The sequence below is a fragment of the Meriones unguiculatus genome, chromosome 4 (assembly GCF_030254825.1).
Source record: "Meriones unguiculatus strain TT.TT164.6M chromosome 4, Bangor_MerUng_6.1, whole genome shotgun sequence".
In the NCBI taxonomy this organism is placed as follows: Eukaryota; Metazoa; Chordata; class Mammalia; order Rodentia; family Muridae; genus Meriones; species Meriones unguiculatus.
This window is the reverse complement of record NC_083352.1, coordinates 87,978,691-88,005,426: the sequence shown is the minus strand read 5'-3', so window position 1 is coordinate 88,005,426 and position 26,736 is coordinate 87,978,691. Positions and strand designations below refer to the sequence as shown.

Below are 26,736 nucleotides of genomic sequence, written 5' to 3'. Positions count from 1 at the left end.
AACAAAAAATAACCTAAGAAAAATAGACTTCACTATTATTGGCGGACCTTAAGATAAAAGAACTTTTAGTACTACAGAAATCTAAGTTAGTAAAAGATGTAAGAGCATCAACACAAGTGGCTCAGCTGTGAGACCTCAAGTGCGCCTCAGCTTCTTTTTCTTTAAAATAGAAAAATAAACCCTATATAAACTGTTAGCACAGTAAACAGCACACAGTAAGTCCTCAGTAACTGTTTCCTGTCATAGCAATGAAGGAAGTTACAAACATCTCTAAGGTCCTGTAAAAAATGTTACTTTAAGGTTTCAGAAGCTGAGGTACCTATTTAACATATCAAAGCAGGCCTGGCCTCTGGCTTCTCCCAGACATTTTGATTCTGTTGTGGCTATAAACGTGGTTTCATTTTAATTCCAGGTGTGTGATGTGGGCCTGATTCAGATAGTCCACAGCAGCAAACTATTTGCCTTGTGCAGGTTCTGAGAGGAGCTCTTTGCTAGCTGCAAATAGTTTAATTTTGAGGACTCTAGAGACAGAATAAATGCCAGAGCACAGAGAGTGTGGAGTTTCTGAGAAAGAACAAGGCTGCTGCTTCCCCCATGTTGTTCCTGTTGCTGTTGATGCAGTGAGACAAGAAGTTGGAGATCTCCAGCAATCAGGATTGAACTGGCTCCAAGGAACCCAACGACCCTATCCAGCAGGAAGCAGCAAAGAGAACTGTACCCCCTCTCCCACTAACACTTTCTCTCTCCTACCTGGTGTTGGGGTCTTGGAAGGGATTGGGGTGGAGTAGGGAGAAAGAGATATAAAAATGTAAATAAAAGAGCTTTTTAAAAAGTACAACAACATGGTTCTCCTCTCTTTTTGTATGCACACACTCTTCCTTTCTTCCTCCCCTTCTTCTCTGTCTCCCTGTCTGCATGGCAACTTTATAAACCTGCCTTTATACTTTAAATTTGGCTTGACTTGGCTCATTTTGTCAGCAGAGAATACTTATCAGTTACTGCAGTTATTAAACAAGTGTCTTGTCTTCCCAAGTCCCTGGACAGTCTATTATTCCTACTATATTCCTTAACTCTGTCATTCTGGACAAGTTAAGTAAAGTAGACCTCATTTTAGGTCAAACAAGGACTAGTGAGATGGTTCAGTAAAAGTACTTGTTGAACAAGCCTGACTGATACTTAAAACCCAGGGTGGAATATTAAAAAGCAACAAATGTTACACAGGAGAATGGAACAGAAAGTTGGAGTGTAGCTCCAATTGACTTCAATCCCCCAGAAACACACACAAACACACACACACACACACACACACACACACCCCTTAAAGGAGGGAAAATAAGGAAAAACAAAAAACAAAACGGAAACTAAAAAAGCAGAAACATAAAGAGAAAAAGGAAGAGCCAGGAAGCCTTAAAACAGGACAACCTTGAGCCTTTTGTTTTCCTGGTGGTTTTGTTTTGTTTTTGTCTTAAGACAGGGTCTCACTATGTAGCCCTGGCTGACTTGGAACCCACTTAGTAGACCAAACTGGTCTCAAACTCACAGAGATCTATCTGCCTCTGCCTCCCAAGTGCTGGGATTATGCCCATCCAGCAACCCTGAGCTGTGGTCCCCTATCAAGACCTTATTGCTGAACCTACTCCATAACAGGCAGGCTCTCCAGTGAAGTCATACATACCTTTCCTTCAGACGTAATTCATCATTCATCTTTGTCAGCTGAGAAGAGTTATCTCCTGACATCTTCATTATTTCTGCAATGTCATTTTCTAATTTTTCCTTTGCCTTTACCAGCTGCTCTTCTCTTTCATCCTTCTCTCTAACTTTTGCCTCCATGTCTGAATATATACAGAAAAGAAATAGCACTGTTGTGTTAAAAGCAAGAAAATTTATTGAATGCATCCTTACCCTGGGGATAGTTGCAGATAGCCATCTCTACCTGTATGGAAATCACATTCCAGCAAAGACATAATAAATAGGATAAAGAAAGGAACAGTATAATACAAAGAGGTGAGTGCTAAGAGGAAATCTGGAAGTAGAGAAAAGATGTTGAAAGGAGGAAGAGTAAAATATTATATGGAACCCTTTGAATTACTGACATTTATGTAAAGACCTGAAGAAAGGATAGGAAGCAGGAAGCAGGCCAAAGGACCCCAAGTGGAATGTGGCCTGATATGACCTATAAAATCAAGGTGGCTGATATGGCTGGAGTGCAGTGGGTGAGGACAAGAGTCTGAGACAAACTCCTAGAGATGGCAAGGACTACACCTTCTGGTGAATGAAATGGGAAGAAGAAGAAAAAAAGTCATGTGATCTGACTCTCTGGCATGCGTTGAGAAGAAACAACAGGGTAGAGGCAGGGAGCAAGTGGTCAGCTGTGCGTGTGTCTGTGTGAAGCATACAGAACAAGGACAGTAGTGTCATCAGTGGTAGATTCTGACTTTTTGTAAAAGAGAGAAGACATGACATGCTCGGGGTTACAGGTCTCAAGCAAGCATAACGCTGCACACAAAATGAGGCGGTATCTGTCTGACTAGCAGATCTGCTACTGTAATATACATCAACTCTCATCCTAGGCCCCTTACTGTATGTATGGCTAGTCATCAGGAGACATCACCTTACCTGTTAGATTTTCTCTCAACTTCTCCAGTTCAGAAGACAACATGTTAAACTCTTCCTCTTTTTGGTGCAGTTTATTTACAGTATCTATTAGGATAAGGTTAAAAGCATAATATATATCACATTTAATAGGATGGCTTATAACCAATCAAAGCAAATGCTCATGAGCTCTGAGGACACAGGGATACTAAAGCCTCGCTGCCAACCACACACTGAGACTAGGGAAGCATACAGTTCTGCTGCCTCACTGGGTTTGTACGTTAGGAGGTCCAGGCCTTTTCTAGGCATCTCTTCTTTCCTCCTTCAGTCAAAACCCAGTAGCAAATGTGTAGATCAGACCATTCTTTCATAGGACTATGCAGATTTTAATATGTATCAAAACAGGTCAAAAAAAGAAATAATGAGTTTGCAGCTTCAGGAAGCCATGGAATGCAGTTTTTTCTGTGCAGTGTACAACTTGCACAATTATGATATAACACTACATTATGCACACCCAAAGCCGGCCCTCACCGCCCTAACCATACCCTAAAACAGTATGCTCATACTTCCGTGAGACATACCTTGCATACTTCTCTGAACAGAGACTGCCTCCTCTGAAGCATCAGCAAACTTTTCTTTCTAAAGAAAATGAGTCAGATATACATTATACAAGGATTTTAGGTGAAAAAGACTAAAAGTGTCTATTAGTTACGTTACTATTTATTTTTTGTATCTTGTTTCATTGAGACTAATGCACTTAAAACATGTAAGCAACAATGAACTATCATACATACATGAGTGGGGTTTGCATGTGCGTGTATGTATGTATATCTGCATCTAAGTGACCAGGAAACATATTTACATGCGGTGCAGGAACATGCTTTGCCATGACTAACCCTCCAAGAGCTGCCTTCTCATCTGAAATCTGCCTGAGGGCTGGGGATGTGGCTCATTCATAGAGCTCTTGCCTAGCAAGGACAAAACCCTATGTTGAATCCGCAATACAAGAAAAAAAGAAACACAAGAAAAAGAAAAGAAATCTGCCTGGATAATAAGCAGAGTTCTGGGTTTTGTTTTTTTCCTTTGAGGGTAAGCAGAGAATCTGAACTAAATTCAAATCTAATATCTGTGTCCAGATCTCTTTAAGCAGAATCGCTCCATCTGCCACCTACCATTTAAGGTCTGTTCTAAACATGACAACAAAATAAGATTAAAAACAAAACAAAACAAAAACCTCTTGTGGTTTTCCTGAAATAAATGTTTAAGTAGCATTAACAACAGATCTTTTAAAAGATTTGTGTGAATGAGTGTCTTGCCTGCACACATGCCTACACACTACATTCATGCCTGGTACACACAGAAACCAGAAGAGGATGCAGACCCCCTGCAACCACAGGTACAGATGGTTGTGAGCTGCTGTGTATGTGCTGGGAACAGAACCCAGGGCCTCTGCAAGAGCAGCCAGTGCTCTTAGCCACTGAGCATCTCTCATCACCCAGAGATTTTTTTGAATGAGTATCTCTCACAGAGACTATTAAAATATGAGCACATGAGCCATAAGCTAGCAAAGCCTACCAGGTACCCATCTGTGTTGTTCCCAAAGCCTGGCTGCAGCAGCATGTGTTCCCCCAAGAGCATGTAGAGGACTACCCTACATTCTTTAAAACAAGACAGACTTTAAAAAGTAGCTCTTAGAATTTTAGAAGAGAAGGCAGCAAATGTGCTATGCAAAACACTTATTGTTAAAGATTTTTTGTCATGCCAGGTGTGGTGGCACAAGCCTTTAAACTCGGTACTGGAAAGGCAGAAACAGCTGAATCTCTGGGTTCAAGGCCACCTTGGCTTTAGAACAACTTCTAGGACAACCAGTACTACACAGAGAGAAACCCTGTCTCAAAAAAAAAAAAAAAAAAAACTGTTATTTTTTATTACGTAGGTGTGTGTAGAGGTGTGTGCATAAGTGTGTGCGGGCGCCGTTGGAGGCCAGAGGTGAGTCAAACCCTCTAGTACTGGAGTGACAGGCTCCTGTGAGCTGTGACTCTGCGCTGGGGACTGCACTCCGCTCCTCTAAAAGTTACAACTACTCTCAATCACCACGCCACCTCTCCAATCCCACGTCTTTATTTATGTGTGTACATGTGTGGGCACGCGGGCCATGGTGCGCATGTGAAGGTCAGAAGACCGCTTGTTGGAGCCAGTTCTCTCCTTTCACTGTGAGGGTCCTCGGTCTCAAACTCAAGTCTTCAGGGCCTGTATCTTTATCCACTGAGCCACCTACCAGCCCTGGAACATTTACGTAAGAGTCAAAATCACAAAATAGCCAGATGGGATGGCACATGCCTTTAGAGTAGGCAATCAGAGGACAGAGGCAGGCGGATCTCTTTGAGTTCAAGGCCAGCCTGGCCCACACATAATTAAGTTCCAGGACAGCCAGAGCTATAAAAAGAGACCCTGTCTCAAAACATCAATAACAACAAAATCATAAAATATTGATTCTGAGGCCATTTTTGTAAAACTGTAGCTGATATATTATGAAACAGACCGCACAACAGAACTGCAATCTGAAATGCAACACAGTAATCAAATTGTACTAAATGTAGTAATTTAAACTTACATAGCTATATGTGGATAGCAGTATGTTAAACAATATACCTTTTTTTTTTTTTTTTTTAAGTAGAAATGTGGGGCTGAAAAGATGGCTCAATGGTCAAGAGTGCTAGTGCTTACTGCTGTTTGCAGAGGACCCAAGTTTAGAGGCCAGCACAACCACCTGTAACACCAATGCCAGGAAATCTGACGCCCTCTTCTGACCTCCACACATATTGCATTTACTGTGCACAAACCACCCATAAATGCACATGCATGCACATAATTAAAAATAAAATCTTTCTTAAAGTAGAAATTGGAGCTTTTGGCTGTAATCTCAGCAGTCAGGAGGCTGAGGTAGTAGGACCGCTGTGAGTTTGAAGAAAGACTGAGCTACGTAGTGAGTTTCAGATCAGCCCGCTGCAGAGTGGCACTGTTTCACAAAAGAAAAACAGAAGTTTGTAGCACAGACATTTACAATGCTTACCCATGAAGGAGCACACTATAATGGAGTCATGGAACAGCTGGGAGCCTGCTCCTGGGAAGCTACCTAAGCTCTACACAAGCTTACATGGCTACCATGGCAACCGTTCATATCAACAGCCTCCAGTAAGGTTAAACTATGGTACAAGAAGCAAGGGAAGAGGAAAGAAAGGTGGGGAAAGTTTTTGTTTATTTTTGGGGGTTGGTTGGTTTTGTTTTGTTTTTGAGACAGGGTTTCACTATGTAGCCTTGCTAATATAGGTCTGAATCTTGCTAATATAGATAAGACTGGCCTGGAACTCAGACTCTTGTCAGTCTCTGCCGGGAGGGTGCTGGGATTAAAGCCTTGCACCATTACACAATTTGGAATTAAGAGAAAACATACAAAAGAAAATGTAATTTTCTAATGCAGACAACAACCCAGTGGCAATTCAATTAGCTAGCACACCACTTCACCAAGAGAGGGCGCCAAAGACCTGGACAGTTGCTGCCCACAGTCACAAAGGAGATGCTAAAGGCAGGTACAGGAAAAACCCAATGAGACCGGATGGTGCTGGTTGTGTGTGTCTTTGTGTTTTGTAAAACTAAGCTGCCAATAACTGCAAGCACTGCTCCACCAGAGAAAAAGACTTTTTTTTTTTTTTAAAAGAGAGTAACACTTACCTTTACTGCTAGTTTGATTTGATCCAGTTCCCCTGAAGGCATTTATCAGCTGCTAACACACTCAATTTAAATCCATATTTTCGAAGAAGCAGAGAAATAGCTACAGCTTTTTTTTTTTTTTTTTTTAGTAGAGAATGTTCTTTTAAATAGAAAAAGGGCAGAATCGCTGAGGTTCAGGCTCCCATCCGACAGGTACTTACCAGGGTCTGAAGTTCTTTCTCCAAAGTCTCCTTCACTTGACTGACTTCACTCAAAGTATCCTTCAGGTTAGCGAGCATTCGCTCTTTTCCCTGCAGCTCTTTGGTAATGCTATTAGCCTAACACACCAAGTTACATGGTACAGAAGCAAATGGAACAAAAAAGAAACAAAAAGGAATGATAAGGAAAAAATAAAATGAAAAAAAAGATGAGAAACACAACAAAACAATGGTGAAAAGAGTATTTTTGTTTGTTTGTTTGGTCGGTTTGGTTTTTGTTGTTGTTGTTCAATTCTAAGAAGCCAGTGACTTTTCAAACAATCAGTTTTAGGTATGATTGCCTTATCTTTTTTGAGACAGTTTCTCTGTGTAATCCTGGCTGTTCTGGAACTCTCTATAAAAACCAGCCTCGCCTCAGACTCAGAAGTATGACAAATACCTAGCTAAAATAGGTTAAATTAATTTTTATATATGTGAATGTATGTATGCCTGTATGGGTTAATATGCATCATGTATGTGCCTGAGCCTGCCAAAAGAGAGCATCAGATACCCTGGAAGCACGCTTAACTGCTAAGCATCTCTGCAGCCTCTAATGTTTTTTGGTTTTTGGGTTTTGTTTTTCCTTTCAACACAGGGTTTCTCTGTGTAGCCCTGGCTGTCCCAGAACTAGCTCTGTAGACCAGGCTGGCCTCAAACTCAGAGATCTGTCTGCCTCTGCCTCCTCAGTGCTGGGACTAAAGGCATGCACCACCACCACCACCTGGCTCTAATGGCTGTTTTTAAAAAGTCAAAATACACTATTTTTCTATACCCAAATCTGAATACCAACACAGTAAAAGAAGGAAGTACTGGTATTTACTTCCTAAATGGGCTACCTGATCAAGTTTATTTCTGAGCTTTAAAAAACTTGCAGCAGCTAGACAAGGTGGTGCATGCCTTTAATACCAACACTCAGGAGGCAGAGGCAGGCAAACTGAGGTCGAGGCCAGCCTAGTTTACAAGCGAGTTCCAGGACAGCCAGTGTTACACAGAGAAATCCTATCTTGAGAGAGAGAAAAAAAACAAACCCTATGCAGCATAGAATAAAAAAACAAAAAAATTAATGCTGGGTATGCAACTCAGTGGTAGAGCTTGTGCTTACCATAGGTGCATTATAATGGTAGTTTATGTTATTCTGTGTATTTTTTGTTTGTTTGTTTTGTTTGTTTGGTTTTGGTTTTTCAAGACAGTTTCTCTGTGTAGCCTTGGCTGTCCTGGATTCACTTTGTAGACCAGGATGGCCTCAAACTCACACAGATCCGCCTGCCTCTGCCTCCCTGAGTACTGGGATTACGCCACCACACCCAGCTTATATATATTTTTAAAGATTTATTTATTATTTATACAGTATTCAGCCTCCATGTATGCCTACACACCATTAAAGGACACCGGACCTAATTATAGATGGGTATGAGCTACCATGTGGTTGCTAGGAATTGAACTCAGGACCTTTGGAAGAGCACACTGTACTCTTAAGTTCTGAGCCATTTCTCCAGCCCCCTATTCTGTATATTTGTATGCTTAAAATATTTCAACATGTGAGTCACTTTAAAGATCCATTAGACAGCTATCAGAACTCAGCTTTTATTAAATCCTTACATGAAAGATGACCCACCTAATAGCTTCATAGTCTCGTCTTGCTAACTTGTTTTTTTATTGTTATTTCAGAACCATACGAGATTAGAGAGAATTTTCCTGTGGCTAGTTTATTTTCAAGTATGGTTACTTAGCAGACTTTTGCTATTTATCTGTCTTCAACTCTCCCCATTTAGCCACCACAACTCTTTCTTCTTCACCAATAAAGCAGCTTCTTCCACAAAAAAAAAAAAAAAAAAAAATCATTTATTACCAATCCCAGAACCTCCACTAGTGGCAGGACTGGAAAGAATGTCTTAAAGAACTGAAGCTGACATTTAGCAGGGCTGGGTAGCAGGAAATGTGGCTGGTAAACCTTTAGTTTTCTAAACCTTGACAAATAGCACACTTGTCTAGTCTCCCCATCTACCCGAACAAAATACACAAAAAGGAACAGCCAGAAGAGTAGAGGCCTATGCCTATTGTAATCCCAGGGCCTCAAGACCAGAGGAGAAGGACCACTGAGAACTCCAGGCCAGTGTAGGCTACAAAAACAATCCTAGGCCAACCTGGGCTACAAAGTAAGATCCTGTCTCAAAAAAACAAAAACAAAAACAAAAACAAAAAAACCTACAAGGGACAGGGATATAATAGCCCCAGCACTTGAGAGGAAAAGTCAGAAGGATCATGAATTTAAGGGCAGCTTCGGGTACATGGTGAGACTCAGTCTCAATTTTTCTCCCTACTTCCAGAAAGCAAAAGTTAAATGGTACAGTGGTTTGAATGCGAATATCCTCCACAGGATCATATATTTGAATACTTGATCTCCAGTTAGTGGAACTGTTTGAGAAGGATTGGGAAGTGACCTTGTTGGAGGTGGTATATTACTGGGAACAGGCTTTGAGGTTTCAAAATTCCACACTATTCCCAGAGTCCCTCACTCCACCCATGCTTATGTATAAAGATGCAAACCCCACAGCTGCTCCAGCACCATGCCTGCCTGCCCACTACATGCTCCCATCTCAGCATCTGAACTGTAACTCGTGAATAAGTTCTTTCCTCTGGAAGTAGCTTTGGTCATGGTGTCTTATCTCAAACAGATGATTTCTTCATTGTCATAAAATTACGATAATGATGCAAATGACTCTGGCTCCTGCCCACTGCTGTGAGCATTACTTATCAAAGCATGCTAACTTACAGTAGTTAAAAAGCACTCCAGAGCTTGTGTTCTACTTGTGGGCAGAAAGGGAGGAAATGGACTTATAATCTGTTTTTGTTGTTGTTGCTGTTGTTTTGGTTGACTGTTTTTTGTTTTTTGGGGGGGTTGTTTGTTTCGTTTTTTGGACAGGGTCCAGGTTGGCCTAGCACTGAACTGGCAAACCTCCTGCATCATCATTGTAAGTATTATAAGCATGTACTACCATGGCCAGCCTGAGCTTGTAAATCTCTCCCTCTCTCTCATTCATTCACCTTAACATCACTGTTTTAGGGAGTTAGGTCTACTTTAAACAGAGAGTACAGCCTAGGACTAAGCTTAAATAGGAGGTTACAAAATGACTAGGAGATAAGGCAGCAGATAAAGCTTCCAATGGATAAGAAACTAAAATTCACATGGCTGGTCATTATTTGATCTCCTCAGAAAAAAGCATACTTGAAACACTCAGAAAGTACTTTGTCATACTCACGTCAGTGTACCACACAATTCACATTAAATCAGGGATTTTGAAGATAAATGACCTCAAATTAAAAGTAACATACAATGCAAAATAAATGGAAAATGAGGGAAAAAAAAAGATGGAAGATGTCAATACAAACCTTGCTACTTTCAGCGTCCTTTTCGGTCTCTAAATTTTTAATCTGCTTTTCAGCTCCTTCAAGCTGTTGTCTAAGTGTCTCAATTTCCAATTTACCTTCGGAATTGGCTTTCTGAAGTGCATCAAAATCCAAGAGCTTCTCTTCCACAACCTTGAGCTCTGATGTAAAATTATCAATGACCTTGGTTTGCTCATTGTACTTGGCTTGCAGAACCTCTAGCTCCTTTACCTTTATTTCAGCCTCCTGCAACTTGTTTAATGTGTCCTCCATTTCCACGAGATGCTGGTCTTCTGCACTGTCCAGTCTTGCTTTGATGGCCTCCAGGCTGTCTTCCTTTTCTTTAATGATTTTCATCAGCTTGGCCTTCAGGGTCTCCATCTCTTTAGCATGAGCAGACCGTTCCGAGTCCTGCTTACTCTGTAAATTTTCTATTTCATGCTGGTAATCTAGTCTCAGCCTCTCTATTTGTGTCTTTAACTCAGCAAATTCGGCTGAGTCCGTTCCAATGCCTTTGCTAAAGGATACCTTCAGTTCCTCCATTGCCTGCTGGTGGGATGCAATGGCAGTCTCCAGTTTGGACTTCCATAGAGCTATCACATCTGAGTTTTCCTTGTTAGCATGGTCAAGCTTGCTTCTCAAGGACTCATTCTCTTTGGAAAGCTTTTCAGTGGCAGTATGCAGGGCCTTGATCTCCTTCTGAAACATCTCTTCCCGAGCTCCAAAGTGGTCCTTCAGAGATGCCATCTCACTCTGGTGGTCAGTACGTGTGGCTTCTAGCTTTTCTTGCAAAGCACTTATTTCTTGCAAAAGAGATAGAGACATATCCACATCCCCGGGAGGTTTACTGGACTCTAGCCTTCTTCGGAGCTCAGCTACTTCCTGTACTCTCAATGCTAGGTCCTTTTCTAGTTCCATTATTCGGGACTTTTCTGACACTGTAGCCACCTATTAATGCAGTCATAAGACAGAGAGCACTGAAATAACAAATCGCTGATGATTTTCCTTATTTACAAAACACTGAGGATCAAGCAAAGTCAAGCTATTGTGGTAGTGGTTAATGCCTCTCACACTGAAATACTGGCTTAAGCTGAATTCTGGAAGCTCTACTATATAATTAAAACCTTTATTAAACTCACACCATTCCAGAATCTCAAATGAATACTGAATTTACTTCACTCCAACAGTGTTTGTTTCTCTCTAAAGAAGCTTAAACTGGAAGTACTCATTAACTGCTAATAAGTTAACAGAAACAGTAGCTTCCAAAGTGCTTAATAATCTGCCTCCCGAAAAAAAAAATAATGCTAATTTGTCAGATTCCCTGCCTTCCTTCACTCAGACTGCATTCAGTAGCACTTAAAGCTGCTGCTCCACTCGAGGCTGGTGATTAAAGCCTGAACTGTGCAGCCAGTAGCCATAGATGGCCTGGCACTGAAGTGCGGCTCATCTGAAGCAAGATGTGCTGTGACACAGACTCAGAGAACAGACAGAAAATATCTTAATGATTCTCATAGTCACTATATGATGAAATAATGATTTCAATATACTGGGTTTTTATGGATTATTCAAATTGATTTCACCTGTAACTTACTAAAAAGTTCACGTGGGTGTCAGAAAATTAAGATTCTGTATATGTGGCTTACACTCTACTTCTAATAGCTAGTGGTGTAAAAGGTCTAAAATTTCCCGTGTTTCAGTGAGCAATGCAGCGTCTGTAGAAAAAGCCTCAGTTGGGTAATGAAGAATTTACTGGCTTTTAAAAATGACATTAAAAGATCACTTACCTGTAATTATACATTAGACTCTCACACAAAGACCCTTTTCTGGCTTTTGTAACTCTGTCAGCACTCTGATATTTGCATCTTGTTTCCCTAACCCAGTGGTTCTCAACACTAGTGTGGACATAAACAAGATGCATATCTAAAATGCCAGACTCTTGCAACATCCACATACTTTGTTCTGAGCTCTGGAGTTTAAAAAAAAAAAAAAAATACTCCCCAGTTAGGGGAAAAATACTTTCTCAAGCTGTTCCTTTAAGTCTTATAAAAATTTTCTCTACTGATACTTCCACATATTCAAAGTGGTATCTCAGACATAAAAATCATTTAACTAATCTGGGAAATAGAAGGGAATACAAATAGTTTTAAAATACCAGATTGTAAGAATCAAACTCTTCCTAATTTCCAACTCCTGCTCATGTTGCCTTTATAGGGACAGAAAACACAAGACAAGTGTCTTCTGCTTCTTTTGTCCACCCTAGCATGTTGTGATGCTCAGTAAAAGAAATGTCCAGAAGAAAAAAGCAAAAGTTGCACCACAGTAGTCACCGACTGTTCTGGAACTGACTAAAGTTGTGGTACTTTGTGGTTATATAGATGCTTCAGATTAAACACAGTTAATTCATTTATATTCTGTTCTCTAGGGAGGGGAAGATCCATTAATTTCTCTCTTTTTTTAAAAAAAGGTTTATTTATTATTTATACAGTATTCTACCTGCATGTGTGCCTGTAGGCCAGAAGAAGGCACCAGATCTCACTATAGATGGTTGTGACCCACCACATAGGTGCTGGGAATTGAACTCAGGACCTTTGGAACAGCAGCCAGTGCTCTTAACCTTTGAGCCATCTCTCCAGCCCCATTGATTTTTTTACCTACAACTAAGATATAAAACATCAATGAACCCCTTGATATAAGGTTATAGCATAAATAAATCAAATCCAATAGGTGACTGTTCCTAGTCACAATGAAAGTGTCAAATTCAGAGAATGCCAAGTGAAAAGCAGATGAAAATAACAGGGTGATGCTTCTCTGTGTGGCACTCTGACACTTCTATTTAAAATTTTAAAGTCTGCCCTCAGTCATAATTCTCCTGCTAGTTTATGGCCAGAAACCATAAGGAACTGTTTCTTATTCTTCCTCATATGTCTACACTACCACACAAGCTGGGTATAAATTGTATTTATAGGCTAAGGAGGAATTCTAAAATGCTTCCTGAAAAAGACTGCAGGTGATATGAGAATTCAGTGGATCACTGGTTATTTTCACACTTGGCAAACCAGGAGTGAGGACCAGTAAGATACTGTTTGTTATGGAAGGCTGTAAAATCTAATTTAAAATGGCTGCATAAGTCCATTTGTAAATGTATGTCTTATTATCCAGCGCAAAACCAGAAAATATTGAATATGTTTGCTGACGAGACTAAGACATGAGAGAAGAATTTAGAAGCAAAAAAAAAAAAAAAGTGTATGTCCTTACTTAAGTCACACCAAAGGGTGGGACTCTGTCTCATGAGTCCCTTGTATTTCCCAGATCAAGTCTTTGACCCTCAAGTTAAAAAGAAATGGTACCAAATTATCACTTTCTTTTCTCATTCCTTCACTTTTTTTTCTTACTAAATATATGTTGGGAATCTTTTATTTCTGAGGCCAATTGATACCATTTTCTTTTGTCTTCTCTTTTTGCTTTTGTTTTTTTTTCAGACAGGGTCTTACTCTGTAGTGAAGCTGGTTGGGACCTATCTGGCCCAGGCTAGCCTTGAATTTGTGGCAATTCTCCTACCTCACTCTTCCAAGTACTAGGATTACAGGCATGAGCCACTATGCCCAGCTTTATCTATCTATCTATCTATCTATCTATCTATCTATCATTTTATTTGTGTGTATGCTTTCCTGTGCATATGTTTGTATGTCTTTGTGTTTGTGCTTATGTGCACAAGTGCATACATAAGCCAAATGACAACCTTAAATGTCTTTCCTTAGGCTCTGTCCACCTTGGTTTTTGAAACGGGTTCTCTAAGTGGCTTAAAGTCTGCCAAGTAGACCAGACTGGCTAGCTGGCCAGCAAGCTTCAGGAAACTTGTCTCTGCCTCTCCTGGGCTGGAGTTATAATAAGTATGAACCACCATATCCAGTTCTTTTTATGTGAGTTCTGAGGACTAACCTCAGGTCCTCATGCTTGCAAGGCAAATACCTTACCAAATGAGCTATCTTTGTACCCTTTTTCTTTATTAAAAAAACAAAAACTTATGACTGATAAAAGGAAGATTACTCATTTGTCTGGATTTTTATATTAATGATTTCACATCAAAAGAAATTTCTACAAATACTATTGATTAAAAAGAAAAGGTCAGGGGCTAGAGGGATGGCTCAGTGGTTAAGAGCACTGTCTGCTCTTCCAAAGGACCTGGGTTCAATTTGAGCCACATGGCAGCTCACAACTGTCTGTAACTACAGTTCCAAGGGATCTGACACCTTTACACTGATGCACATAAAATAAATTAAAAATAAATTATTAAAAAAAAAGAAAAGAAATAAGCATTAAAAAAAAAGAAAAGAAAAGGTCTCAATAACACATTTGATCAGATAGATACAAAGTGATTTTTAAAATTAAGACCAATCACAGTCAAACATGATTTAACAGGTACATATATGAATATATATTTTTACATATTAGTTGATTATTTCTTTTAACACAAATTGAAAGATTCCATCTTAGCCAGGCGGATCTCTATGAGTTCGAGGCCAGGCTGGCCAACAAAGCAAATCCAGGACAGCCAAGGCTATACAGAGAAACCGTGTCTCAAAAAAACAAAAAATTTAAAAAAGAAAGAAAGATTGCATCCTATAATGGTTAAAAACACAGACTCTGGAGCCAAAGGACTTGGAAGGCAATTCTGGCTCCACAATTACTATTGGCTATGAAACCATCAACAAAATTTTTAGTATCTTTGTGCTGAGTGTCCTTGCTCTGTAAAAGTCAATAGAAAGGGTGAGAATAATACTACCTACTTCCAAGGATCATGAAAGAGCTGAATAATATTTACAAAGCACTTAGACTGTGTGGCATGACAAGGCTGTAGGTGCTTTAATACATAAGCAATTAAAACAGGACTGATGCCCTGGCCCCAAAAGAAATCGTTCTTTTCCCAACACATCTGTCCCTCATAATCACTGAGATTTTAAGCTGGGTGACAGAAAGAAAAGAGATGTAAGCTCAGCCATCAAAGGGGGGTGGCAGGGGAAGAAAAAGAAAAGAAAAAGATAACTGGGGTCCAAGTCCTTAATTCTCACTAAAAAAGAGCTAATGTTTCCATTTCTTTTTCCCAACAGGCCATGGGCACAGGCAGGAAATAGCATAAATTGTTTAGAAAACCCAGTAACTAGGGATATGAGAACAAGAGGACAATTGACTGCTTGTGGAAACTGGAAAAGAGTATTCCAAAGTCCTAATGCAAAGAACCTTAAATACAGTTGTAGATAACCATGGAGTTTATGTAGTTAGACGGTTTCTCATCTTCATTTTGCATGAGTTTACTTTCGACAAAAAAACCCCTATTCATCACTCTGTGCTCATGAGCGCCTGAGCGGCCCTGAGACCAGACTCAGGCCGAGCCACTGGGTCAGAGCTCAGGCCCACAGTAGGCATGTCACACAATGTGTCCACCATTCACACTCGTGAAGCTGCTTCATTAAATAGTGAAAACCATTACCCTAGTGTCTTCTAACTCCCTCTGGAGTTTGTCAGCTTTGGTCTTTTCAAAGAGCAGGCTCTGTTCAAGCTCCTTAATGCGGGCATGCTCCAGTTTGGTCTGCGTCTGTTAGTAAAAGGGAAGAGGAAAAGAACACAACAGTGCCACCATGACATGCCAGCACAAGAGGAGAGAGAGCGGCATGCAGGCCGAGCCACCAGTACTTTCTGCCAAAGGATGAACATAAAGGGTAACAAAGAAGGAGAGAGGATGGAGCTGCAAGGGAAGGATGGAGTGAGGACGGACACTATGAACAAAAGAGTGGAGGTGGAGAGAGGGCATGAGCTAATCTGTTGAGAAAGAAAAAATGGAAAACACATGAGGCAAGATGAAGTTTCAGATGCATGCAGCCAAAAATATGTTATCTTGATAAGTGAAGTTTATCAGCACCAATTAGAGTAGTTAATACTCCCCTAACTATCATCTTCCCTCCCCCACAGTGGCTACTTCACACTAATGTGTGTGTAACTGGCTCAGGGACTTCAAAAAGCTGTTTGACCCTCAGAAGGTCATCACTTTCCTATGTATGGAGAAAGACAATGCCACAAATCTTCAGGCGCCCAGCAGGTCCTCAGAGGAGATGGTTGGGCAAACAATTTTTAATAAAAAAAAAAAAAAGGGGGTGGTGGATAGTGGCATGTCACCTTAAGGAGCATCTGGTCTGGGCACGGTGGCTTAGACCTACTGTCTCAGTGCTTTGGAGGGAGAGGCAGGATGACTGCTGGGAGTATGAGGTTAGCCTAAGCTAACATAGTGAGTTCACGGCCTGGGCTATAGGGTAAGACCTTGCCTCAGAAAAGAATTATACATAATTTAAAAAAAAAAAAATACTCTAGAAGCCAGCGCTGAGGTGTCCAAGCCAGGGGCATCTGCATAAGTGGGTGATGGGCTCTGGCTGAGATTCTCTACAGCAAAGCAAGGGCTGCAGGGGCTCTAATTTCCTCCCAGCTGGAATTTTTCAAAGGCTTAACTACTTTGGAGAAGAGGGAAGGATTTGAGATTACAAAGACAATATTTAGTAAAGATTACCTACCACTGCCTCTTCCTCTGAAAAAGCCAATTAAGGAGATCAGAGCAAGAGAAAAGCTAAACTCCAGATATAAGGAACTTGTTTTTTTTCAAAAATGAAATTATTCTTCACCAGATCAGAAGATAGGAAAGGATGAGAATACAATCATGCTCAAAGACCTGGTGAGATCCTAGCATGAACGGGACCCTCGAAACCTCACAATTGCTGACTTCCTTTCCACAAATGCAGTTGCCTGGTGGGGACCCAGGAGGTTTTCTCTGCCTTACAGACTCAAGTGTGGCTGAATCTTGCGACACTAGAACTAAAAGTGTTTGTCTAAAAGTGTTTCCCCCATCATCTCTCCTTTCCAGTTAGTCACTGGAACAACTGACTGACAACACAAGAATTAAGATATCTATCAGTTTGAATAATTATGGGCAGTGAGAAAATTACAGGAGAGGTCATAACAAAGAGACACCAAGTAGGTACAGAGCCTGAGTAGAAAGTCAAAGTTATGAACATGTATCCTGGTATCTTCAGTGTATTCAAGGGGTCACTTTGCTTATAAACCAGGCATAAACAACCATCATAAGATATTAAAAAGGGAAACAAAACAATTTTTTAAGAGAGGGTCTCATCATGTGGTCCTGGCTGGCCTGGAACTCCATGTAGAGTAGGCTGGTCTAGAGCTCAGACCACCTGCCTCTACCTTCTGGTATTGAGGGTGTATAACACCACATTCAAGAAGAAGACATTTTTCCTTTACATTCTTCACCTACACTCTACATTCTGTGAAATAATGAAATAAATTTCAAAACATAATTGTCTGAATAGTCCCCTGCATCCACATGTGCTACAGATAGAAGCTGTTTAGTACTCTCCTTTTACAAGAAAATAACTTAATCCAAATCTACATAGTTGGGGTTATAGCTTCAGAAATTCATTTCCTTTGACTCTGAGCTAGGCATCCTCCGGGCAAAAGGTCACTCACTACGTGCAGATAAAAAACAAATATCCAGCCAGGCATGGTGATGCAAGCCTACATAGTCCCAGCACTTGAGGAAGCAGAGACAAGAAGATCAAGAGGTAGAGGCCAGGCCATATTGCAAGTTCTAGGTTAGCCAGAACCTGTTTAGGGGGAAAAAAAAAAAAAGGAAAAGAGAGGAGGCTCTTACTTGCAATTCTAGAATTCTAGCACTGAGCAGCCTGAGGCAGGAGGATCACCACAGATTCAAGGTCGGCCTGGACTACAGAGCGAGACCCTGTCTTTAAAAAAGGAAGAGAGAAAAGATCCATGTACTATTCCTCCCATTCAGAGTTCAGCAATGGCCTGTCCCCTTATAGAAGGGGACGCTCCACAGTGGGCTTTCACCAGTCAGCAGCAAAGGAACCAGTGGTCCACCTCCATGTCACAGCCTGTGGTAAAAATGTGGCACTCAACAGGGCAGCCCTCTAAAATTACTGATTTCTGAAACTAAACATCCCAAGAGGAAAGGTCTGGAACAGGGGCTTGGAAGGAAAGCAACGGCCTTGTGAAAAGCGCCCAGAGAGGCAGGAAGAAGGTCCCATGAACACTGACCCTGGAGGCTGCAAAACCTGTTCTGGATGGAGAAGAGAGAGACCCAGATCACTGCAGTAGCTTCTCAAAATGGAATCCCTCATCAAAATGTCAAAATGAGTTCTCTAGTTCAGCTCTGCAGATGGTAAGAAGTAAAAGAATTCTTTGTTTCAATTTTGTTCTTTTGAGCCAGTAAATCAAAGCAGATGGTTTGGGGTCTTCTCCACTGGCAGCACAGTCTTTGGCCGTCTGTACCGGGTACCGTCTCAGTGAGAGGGCCAGTACCACACAGCAGCACTGCTGCTAGAAGCTCCCACAGTGAGAGCAAACTTAAAATACCCCGAACACTCAGGGAAGAATACTGGCCTCTACTTGCAGATAGGGGGAAAATACTATAGCCATAAATGAAAGCTTGGATTTCTTCTAGGCTGGGCTGGCTAGCAGTGGGAGCATGCGCAAGAGCAACGGGAAGCAACTAGGCCGGGAAGGTCAGGCTGCTTGGGAAGTGTCTCCCAGCACCCCACACCCCTTCCTCTAAGGTGTGCTTCCTTCAGGTGTCTGCCAACATAGCAAAACATATGAATGAGGTGAAGGAGGCCATGTGCTCGGACAATTTCTTTCCTTTTTAGCAAAAATTCTTTAAAAACCAGTATTTACCTATCGTTAAGCAAATGAATCCACAGAGCTTAGTCATTACAGACAGTTTCTTAAAGACACAAATGCACTTGCTTTGAAAGTCACATGCACAGAAGGACTAAGGAAAAAGTCCCCAGGTCAGATTATGCAGTTAGTGTTTGAGTGTATCAATAAGCATTTTAATCTGGAATCAATCTGTGTTAAGGGAAATATCCACACAGTTAAGTGCCCTCTTACATTCTCAGGATCTTCAGAAATCTGGCTCTTTTGCTATCAGTAAAAAAATAAAAAAAGTAAACAACAACAAAAGAGATTCAACTAAAGTTTCAATCTGTGTTAGGGTTTCAATATAACTTTGATTAATTTCAAGTAAGTTTATCAGACAGACTATACTAGCCTACTGCTAATGTAAATATTTTAATTCCTGAACTCCAGAGGTGGTAATTCTAATGAATTAGATGATGGTATGAAATTTCTAAAGAGACTTTGGGGTGTTTTTAAATGGATGACAACATAAAAGTCAACTAAAGAATGTGACTAAATATGAAATGAGTGAAGAAGTTTCTTATTAAATTATTAATAAGCCATTAAATTCTAGACCATATAAAATTAGAACTCAGAAAATGTTCCCTTTATTCTTTATTGATTATAAAAATATATTTATTTCCAAGGAAATCAGAGTTCTGGTTTGGAAGGACTCCTGAAATTTAAGCCAACAGACTCCAAAATCCTGATGGTGGCAAAATAAAATAAAATAAATAGATAAATATACATACACACATATATGTATATACATACATACATATATATATATATAATCTGTTGGGTCTGGTGGTACACGACTGTAATCTCATCAGTTTGGAAGCAAAGGCAGATTACTACAAATCTGAGGCCAACCTGATTTGCATTGTGGGTTTCAGGCCAGCTAGTGAGACCGTGTCTCTAGCTCTGCCCAAATCCAAAAACTGTACAGACAAGTGTAATTTTTACTAAAATGCTACAAAAAAATATTATAGAATCTTCAAATTTTGAGAAGTTAATAATTTTTGTCATATATGTGGCAGTGGCTTAAAGGCAGCAAAACCATTTAATAGCAATATGTAATTCAAAACTATTGAGTAATTGTTAAGAAGATAAGAAACCATTATAGGAAAATTAGTGACTTTTTTAAAAAAAAACAAATCTAGAATCTTTATTACTTTTCTTTAAACAATTGCCAATTAGTGACTTTTAAGTATGCCATGGAAGTGGCATTAAATTGCTCCTGATTTTTAAAAGCAACTATCTAATCCCTGGCACCAAAAAAAATCAAATAAACTATGAGAACACACCATTGCTTTTTATAGGGTTATAAAGGGTTTATTCTGTTCCACTAAAGAACAAAGCCAAACCACAACAAAAATGCTTTGTTATGTACGATTATGTTGAAATTAAGTTCTTTTAAAATGCTATTTCCAACCTCAGAGGTACAAGTGGCGTTTTAAGACTGCCTTAAGGACAACTGCCAGATTTATGACTTGATTAAATTCCATTCATGGCTTCTAATTTTGAAACATGAGAAGAGTTACGAGCATTTTAATTTGCCACATGGAGTAGGATACCGCAGTCATAGGCTCAAGGACCCAACCATCACCTCAGCATAACCCACGTGGGCCAGGGGCAAGGTGCCCACCATCCTCTTGACTGACTGTTCTGACAAGGACCAGCTGGCCCAACATGTCACCCGTATTTCTCAGTGCTGCCATCTGTAACAGCTTTAGAGAGCTGGAAAGGTTTACCTCAAGATCGCCTTTGGTAATTGATTCTTCTTCAACTCGGAACTGAAGGTCCTCAACCTTCCTGTGGAATAAAACCAAAACAAAGCAGTGAGGAGAGTACTACGGAATATTGTACCCCACAGCCAAAAGAATGAGCAAGCAGCACCCTGGTAAACTCAGGATGCTGATGCAAACGAACACCTTAGAGACACAGAAAACAAAGGCACCCATTAATAGGGCACTAGTGTATAAAAGCTTGCTGTAATTACTTAGAAATTCCAAAGCTTTTATCTAGAAACCAACTCTAGAAGGCATGAGATGAATGAATGAATGAATGAATGAATGAATGAATAACTGAAAATAAAGAAAACCTTTTTCCCTTGGGTACATATACCATAATGGATCAATCAATCAAGGTAAGATCAGCCTTAAAGGAAAATAGTTGCTTACCAAAGAAATAGGTTTCAGATTACAAGTGTATAAATTCTACTTTCTTTGTATGTGTGTGTTACAGAAATTATATCCTTCTGAGTACTGTAATATGGGCATATACCACCCTCCACAGCTTTGCATGGGGGGCACATACCATCCTCCACAGCTTCGCAGGTTTAATTTTTAGATGTGAGAACATCCTATGCTTAGTCCTTCTTCATCCAGTGAATTACGGCCTAATGGTGCAGACCTACAATGCTAGCTATTGAGAGGCTGAAGCAAGAGAATCATGAATTCAGAGCCAGTCCAGACTACTTTGTAAGACTGTTTTCAAATAAGAGCCTAAAGAGGACTCAGGTATTGGCTGTTATAGAGGTTTGTCAAGCAGGGGTAAGTTGTAGTAGGTTCAGTCTTTGGAGGGAAGGAGGAAGGAAGGCAATTTTCTTAACAAAGAGCCAAAACTTCCCTGTGTCTGCCCAATATTACTTAGTGTGTGCTTGTGTATTGACCTGAATAATTCTCTAATTGTTTTACATGTGAGAATTTTGCTTTCCAAGTAAAGCAAACTGACTTTCACAGGGATAAGGTTCTTCATAAGGCTCGGTAAGTGAGACTGTTCTGGAATTTCCTTTAGTAATGCTGGCTAAAGGTATCCTTAGGACAAGCATTCAGTAGCAATAAGTATCTGTTAATCAAATCATGTCTAAATGATATCAGGCTTCCTGGAAAAGCTACATCAAAGCACAGACTCTTCACAGAGCAGAGATCAGTTTCTACTGAACTGTCATTCCTTTGACTTTGTCAACAAAGTTGTTAACAGTAGATTTCTTGCTAAGACATCATTGAGAAGGAAAAGACCACACTCAAGGATCACCTTTTCTCTTCTTCTAATTGGTTGAGGAGCTCCACTTTCTCCCTGTCAGCAGCTTCTACCATTGTTCGCAGCTGGTCCATCTTGGCCTCCAGTTCCAGGACATGCTAGGGAAGCAAGGATGTCTGTGAGTAGCCCAGGGAAACCTCCAAAATAGGTCTGGCTAAGTGTGACCATGATTGGTGGACATCATTCTTGATATATTCTAATAGATTTTATCTTAGTAGATTATTCCTGGCAACCTTCCTGGAAACTAGATGACAAAACAAAATAAAACAAAACCCCTACAACATATAGCAACAGAGGGCAACAGGAAAACAAGACTCATCTTTTCCAGTCCTGAAACATAAGAAGTAATAGTCTACAAGCAATACCTGTGATCACTAAGGTCCCAGTAATGAGCAGTCAATACAGACAGACTCAAAGTCCAGACAGAAAGACCAAATGACTACGGTAAAATCGAGAAGAACAAAACTTTATGATGATGGAAACTGGCACCTAGACCACAACTTTCCAACAAGCTCAGAAAAGAAACTAACACTCATTTCCCATGTTCAAATCCAACTCCATGGCTCCGAACACCAGGCACTCTTTTTATCCTTATCAGTCAATTTAGAAACCACCACATCCACAAGATCAACACCAGACTTCACCTGGTCATGCCCATCTCGAGCCAGGGCTAGCTCCTGCTCTATCTCCCCCACGTGGCTGGTGGCCTTGGCCACCTCGGCCCGCTCCAGGTCCCGCTCAGCCAGCAGCTGTTCAATGTGCTGCTGTTTCTCCTTCAGGGCCTCCTGGAGGGCGGTGGTGCCCGAGATCTTGCGGGCGTAGCGGGAGGAGGTTTCAGTCAACTGCAAAGGAAAGTCAGAGAAGTGAAGGGCGATGATGCTATCAGGGATGAAAGGAGCGAGCAATGCATGCATAGCAGGCATGTCCTCAGCAAAGCAAAAGCACTGCCTCAGCTTGTGGGTTTGCAAAATATTAGGCAAAGTTCTCACAAGAAAACAAGAACCTCATTAAAAAAAACATAGATAAACAAACTCACAGCAGGTTTCAGAAGACATTTAGAAGATGAATGTATAGTTCAAATATTGGTATTTTGAGCTTAGTTAACAGGGCCTATAGGAATCTAGACAGTTTTCACAAAACCTACTTTAAAAGTCTCTCTAAAGCCGCATATAGTGGCTCACATCTGCAATCCCAGGATTCTGAAGCCTGAGGCTGAGGGACTGCCAATGAACTTGAGGACAGCCTGACTACAGAGTAAGACCCTGTCTCAAAACAAAACAAAACATTCCAAGGTACTACTTCAGCCTGAGCTATGGTTGTCTTCTGGTAAAGACATCTGGCCAACCATTTGATTCTCGGTCTTAAGGCTGAGAGCTTGTAAAGCTTCCAAACATCACTAGGTAGGAAATGAAGACATTACCCTTTGAGTCACATCTTTTAAACTGATGAAATAGATTCTTGTAAGGATTTTTTTTTTCATCTTTGTTTGCAAAGAAAAAATCTGGGTGCTACTGTGCTGGAATCTGATATCCTGAATCACCAGGTATTTATAAGGCTTAAGAGAAGTCTGGACAAGGACAGTCAGATAGACAGTCACACAGACATAAACACATACACACACATATACAGAAGATGGAAAGAAAGGAAAAGAAAAATATATGGATAAAAGAAAATGATAAGTGGGAAGAAGAGGACAGGGCAACAATGAGACAGGAAGGAAAAAGGAAAACAGAAGGACAGAAAGTGGCAGAGCCCAGGGCTGGGGGACCCTGAGAAAGAATGTGTCTTGTCATCTATTAATCTCTGTTGTTTCACATACATCTCCATCTTGAAGTCATGTAAAACCCAAAGGAAATGAACCTGCCTAAGTCGCAGCAGGCAACTGGGCAAAGTGAATCACATTCCTCTCTGCAAGTTCCCACAGGCTCTGCAGGCTGGGAGAGTGTTTGAAAATGGCCCCATCCTTGGCAAGCATTTGTCCATGGCCTTGACTTAGCAGTTGCTGGCTCCAGACCAACTCAGCCTTTGCTTCTTCTACAAACAAAGCTTCATTTGTCACCTGTGCTCTCCATCAGTCTATGGAGCCCTCATTTCAGGGAACAGACACCAAGGATCTTCATTAATTAATAATCCAGCAATTTGATGACTATGAGAGCAAAGGAATCCAATCAAACCCACAATGCCTTTTCTGGCTCGTTTTGTGGAATTTCTTGAATTATTTACGCGTATTGGGAGCAAATTCCATTTCTCTTTTCAGCACTAGACCAGCTTTCCATCCTCGCTGCACAGTTAACCTAAACTTCTCACTAACCTTCCCTCCTAAGCACAAATGTGATGTCACCAAACCACATGCATAGGTATGCCCCAAGGGCCCCTGAAAATTCACAGGGACAATGAAAAATGTGTAAAATCCCAAAGAAATGAAGAGGAAGCTGTTGCACAGCATGATAAGCACCAATCAGAGCAGCACAGGAGATGAAGGTCCCAGGAATCAACACAGGTCCAAGGTTCAACAAGATGCACAGTGCCCAACAGAAGCATATTCCTTAATGGTAGGACACTACAGCTACTGAAGAATTAATTTCAAATACTGACTTTTTAGGGGGACTGTAGAGATGGCTTAGTGGCTAAGAGTGCTTGCTGTGAAATCACAAGGACCAGAGTTCTAATTCCAGCATTCAGCTAAGAAACCAGGTATCCCACAAATGCCAGTTCCAAAGTATCTGACACACATCCAGATGCACATATATACAAATGAATACTCAAAAAATATTAACTTTTCAATTTCTATCTTCTTAGGACAGAAATACAACTCTAAGAAATAAGTTAAAATCATATTATTTTATATCCCCGTTATACTCTTTCACAGTCATTTTATTAGAAACTATAGCTATCCCCACATAAATACACCAAGAAACAAAGCTGTCTCACAAGACAAGGAGACTTATCTTTTGACAATTTTCTTCAATAAATAAGGTGAGCTATGCGAAATCAGAATGTGTCTGCTAAATGTTAGGAAGGGGAACTGGAGGATGCAGAGAGAGCTTGGAATTCCCCGAAAGAAATGGACATAATTTACAGAACAGCAAAAGTTACTCAAGGAAAGCCTTCCAGAGTGGACATGGCCATGGAGCTGTTCCTAGAACAGCAGAGGAGATGGCCATATTGGAATGTGCTGAGCCTTTTAGGATAAGGCTTTGTTCTTTGCCTCCATTCCATTGGTCCTGTGACCTTCTTCTCCTGAGAATCATTTTTAGTTGTTCTGTTGAAGATGCAAACTGAAACAGTCTGAGAGGTATTTATTTTACCTGCACATGAAAGGAAGAAACTGCCGCTGGCTGGCAGAGGCACATCACAGCTACTTAGAGACCTCACCACCCACTCCTTCATCTCCCTGACAGTGATGGGACAGAGGGTTAATGACATCAAGGACTGAAAACTCTAGTGCTGGAGTCACCATCTAACTTTCTATTGCCTCAAGTTCACCATCAAAAAGCTGAGGTCCTGGGTTCAGGTCGGGTAGAAACTTGCTGATATTTCTGATGTAAATAGCATCTGCCTCACTTCCAAGTTAAGGTCAGGGAATGACATAAAAATAATCTGAATAATATACCATTTTAACAAAAAGAGCAAGGTGTTCATTTTACTCTGGTAATTACATTTCAATGCTCTAAGTGAGAAAAAGAGGAGAGAGAAAGGAACCAGAAAGGAGATGAAGAGAGACAAAACATACCATGGCTCTTCTGAGATCTTCAAGTTCCAAAAGCCTACTCTGGCTCACATAGCTGTGCGCTAAACTACACTGGTGATATAAAGCATTAACTTCTCTCAAAACACACTGGTCCCTAAAATTGTTAGAAATCAAAAAGAGAGAGACATGTCCACGACGAATGGGATCCCTCCAATTTCCCTGTCATTTGGTCCAAAGTAATGTCAAGGAATAAATATTAGTTACTACAGACGTCTCAAGAACTGGCATACATTACAGCTATTATAAATAAAAGTGCCACTAAGAAATCTTATTTCAAAACCCATGTACTTGCTGGAGTTCCATTTTCAAAACTGCCTCCAGGGACTTGCACAGCAAGCTATGGCTAAGAGCACAGAGAAGCAAAGCAGGTCACTGGCTGTGGTCATTTGGTGCCTCAGGAAGAAGGGGAGGCTTACTAGTCCTGTTCGGCTGGGCTTGCTGCTCACAGAGGAGGCCACCGAGCTCATGGAGCTGAGGGAGGAGGCAGAAGGGCTGCGCTTCAGGCTGGCAGGCGTGGTGGCCATCACTCGCCTCACAGCAGCGGCTTTGGCTTTGGCTGGTGTAGTAGAAGGAAAGCCAATCTTTGTCACTTTGTGGACAGGAGCAAACAATCCGTATTTGGGTTGACATTGAAAATACCTTTAGGGAACAATAAGAGGAACAAATACAAAAAGTAATTACAAAAAGTAACAACTACACCCAAACATTCTTCCAACTCAAAACGTATGAGATTAGGTAAGAACATAAGTAGTCCTACTATGTGATAAATGTAAGCAGAAGTTTAGCAACATGGGGACCCCTACTTAAAGCCATGACAAACAAGACAAATAAAACAGGTCCCTGACTCTGGCAGACCTACCAAAGTAAACTAGAAATGTCAGTCATCTAAGGACACTAGAGATTGTGATAGTGTTTCAGTAACAGGAGAAAATGGCTTTGGGGCTGAAGAGGTGGCTCAGTGGTAAAAGCTTGCCATCACAATAGAGGCTGGTTTTTGATACACAGGATACACACAAAAAAGTGAGGAGGCTTGATGGCTTCACAACTGTGTTACTAATAAATTTTTATCTCTGAATGTTTGGTGGGTTAAAGTCCATATGGGTATAAATGGTTTATAGGTCCATGCTAACTAGATCATGTCATGATCAACAGACTATATGCCAATAACAACACTGTGCCATCTCCCGTAGCTGCACCCAACGTGTCAAAACATTTGAAAAAGAAAACATTCTAAGCCAG

General features: G+C 40.7%; 1 protein-coding gene across 11 annotated transcripts in view; it reads right to left on the bottom strand.

Annotated features, from left to right (window-relative positions):
* The window catches only part of Clip1 (CAP-Gly domain containing linker protein 1), a 114,228-nt gene that overhangs the window by 44,670 nt on the left and 42,822 nt on the right, over positions 1-26,736 (bottom strand). For 3 of the 11 annotated variants that reach the window (XM_060382380.1, XM_060382381.1, XM_060382384.1), the window contains exons 5-13: positions 25,914-26,136; positions 22,391-22,588; positions 21,741-21,844; positions 20,456-20,516; positions 15,436-15,540; positions 10,179-10,895; positions 3,174-3,231; positions 2,617-2,700; positions 1,676-1,832 (exon numbers count right to left, since the gene is read on the bottom strand). In XM_060382380.1, the coding sequence (XP_060238363.1) occupies positions 1,676-1,832; positions 2,617-2,700; positions 3,174-3,231; positions 10,179-10,895; positions 15,436-15,540; positions 20,456-20,516; positions 21,741-21,844; positions 22,391-22,588; positions 25,914-26,136 (1,707 nt within the window). Of the gene's footprint in view, positions 1-1,675; positions 1,833-2,616; positions 2,701-3,173; positions 3,232-6,524; positions 6,642-9,950; positions 10,896-15,435; positions 15,541-18,914; positions 18,948-20,455; positions 20,517-21,740; positions 21,845-22,390; positions 22,589-25,913; positions 26,137-26,736 lie in introns of all 11 variants that reach the window. The other 8 variants (XM_060382385.1, XM_060382377.1, XM_060382379.1 and 5 more) reach the window with 6 other exon arrangements.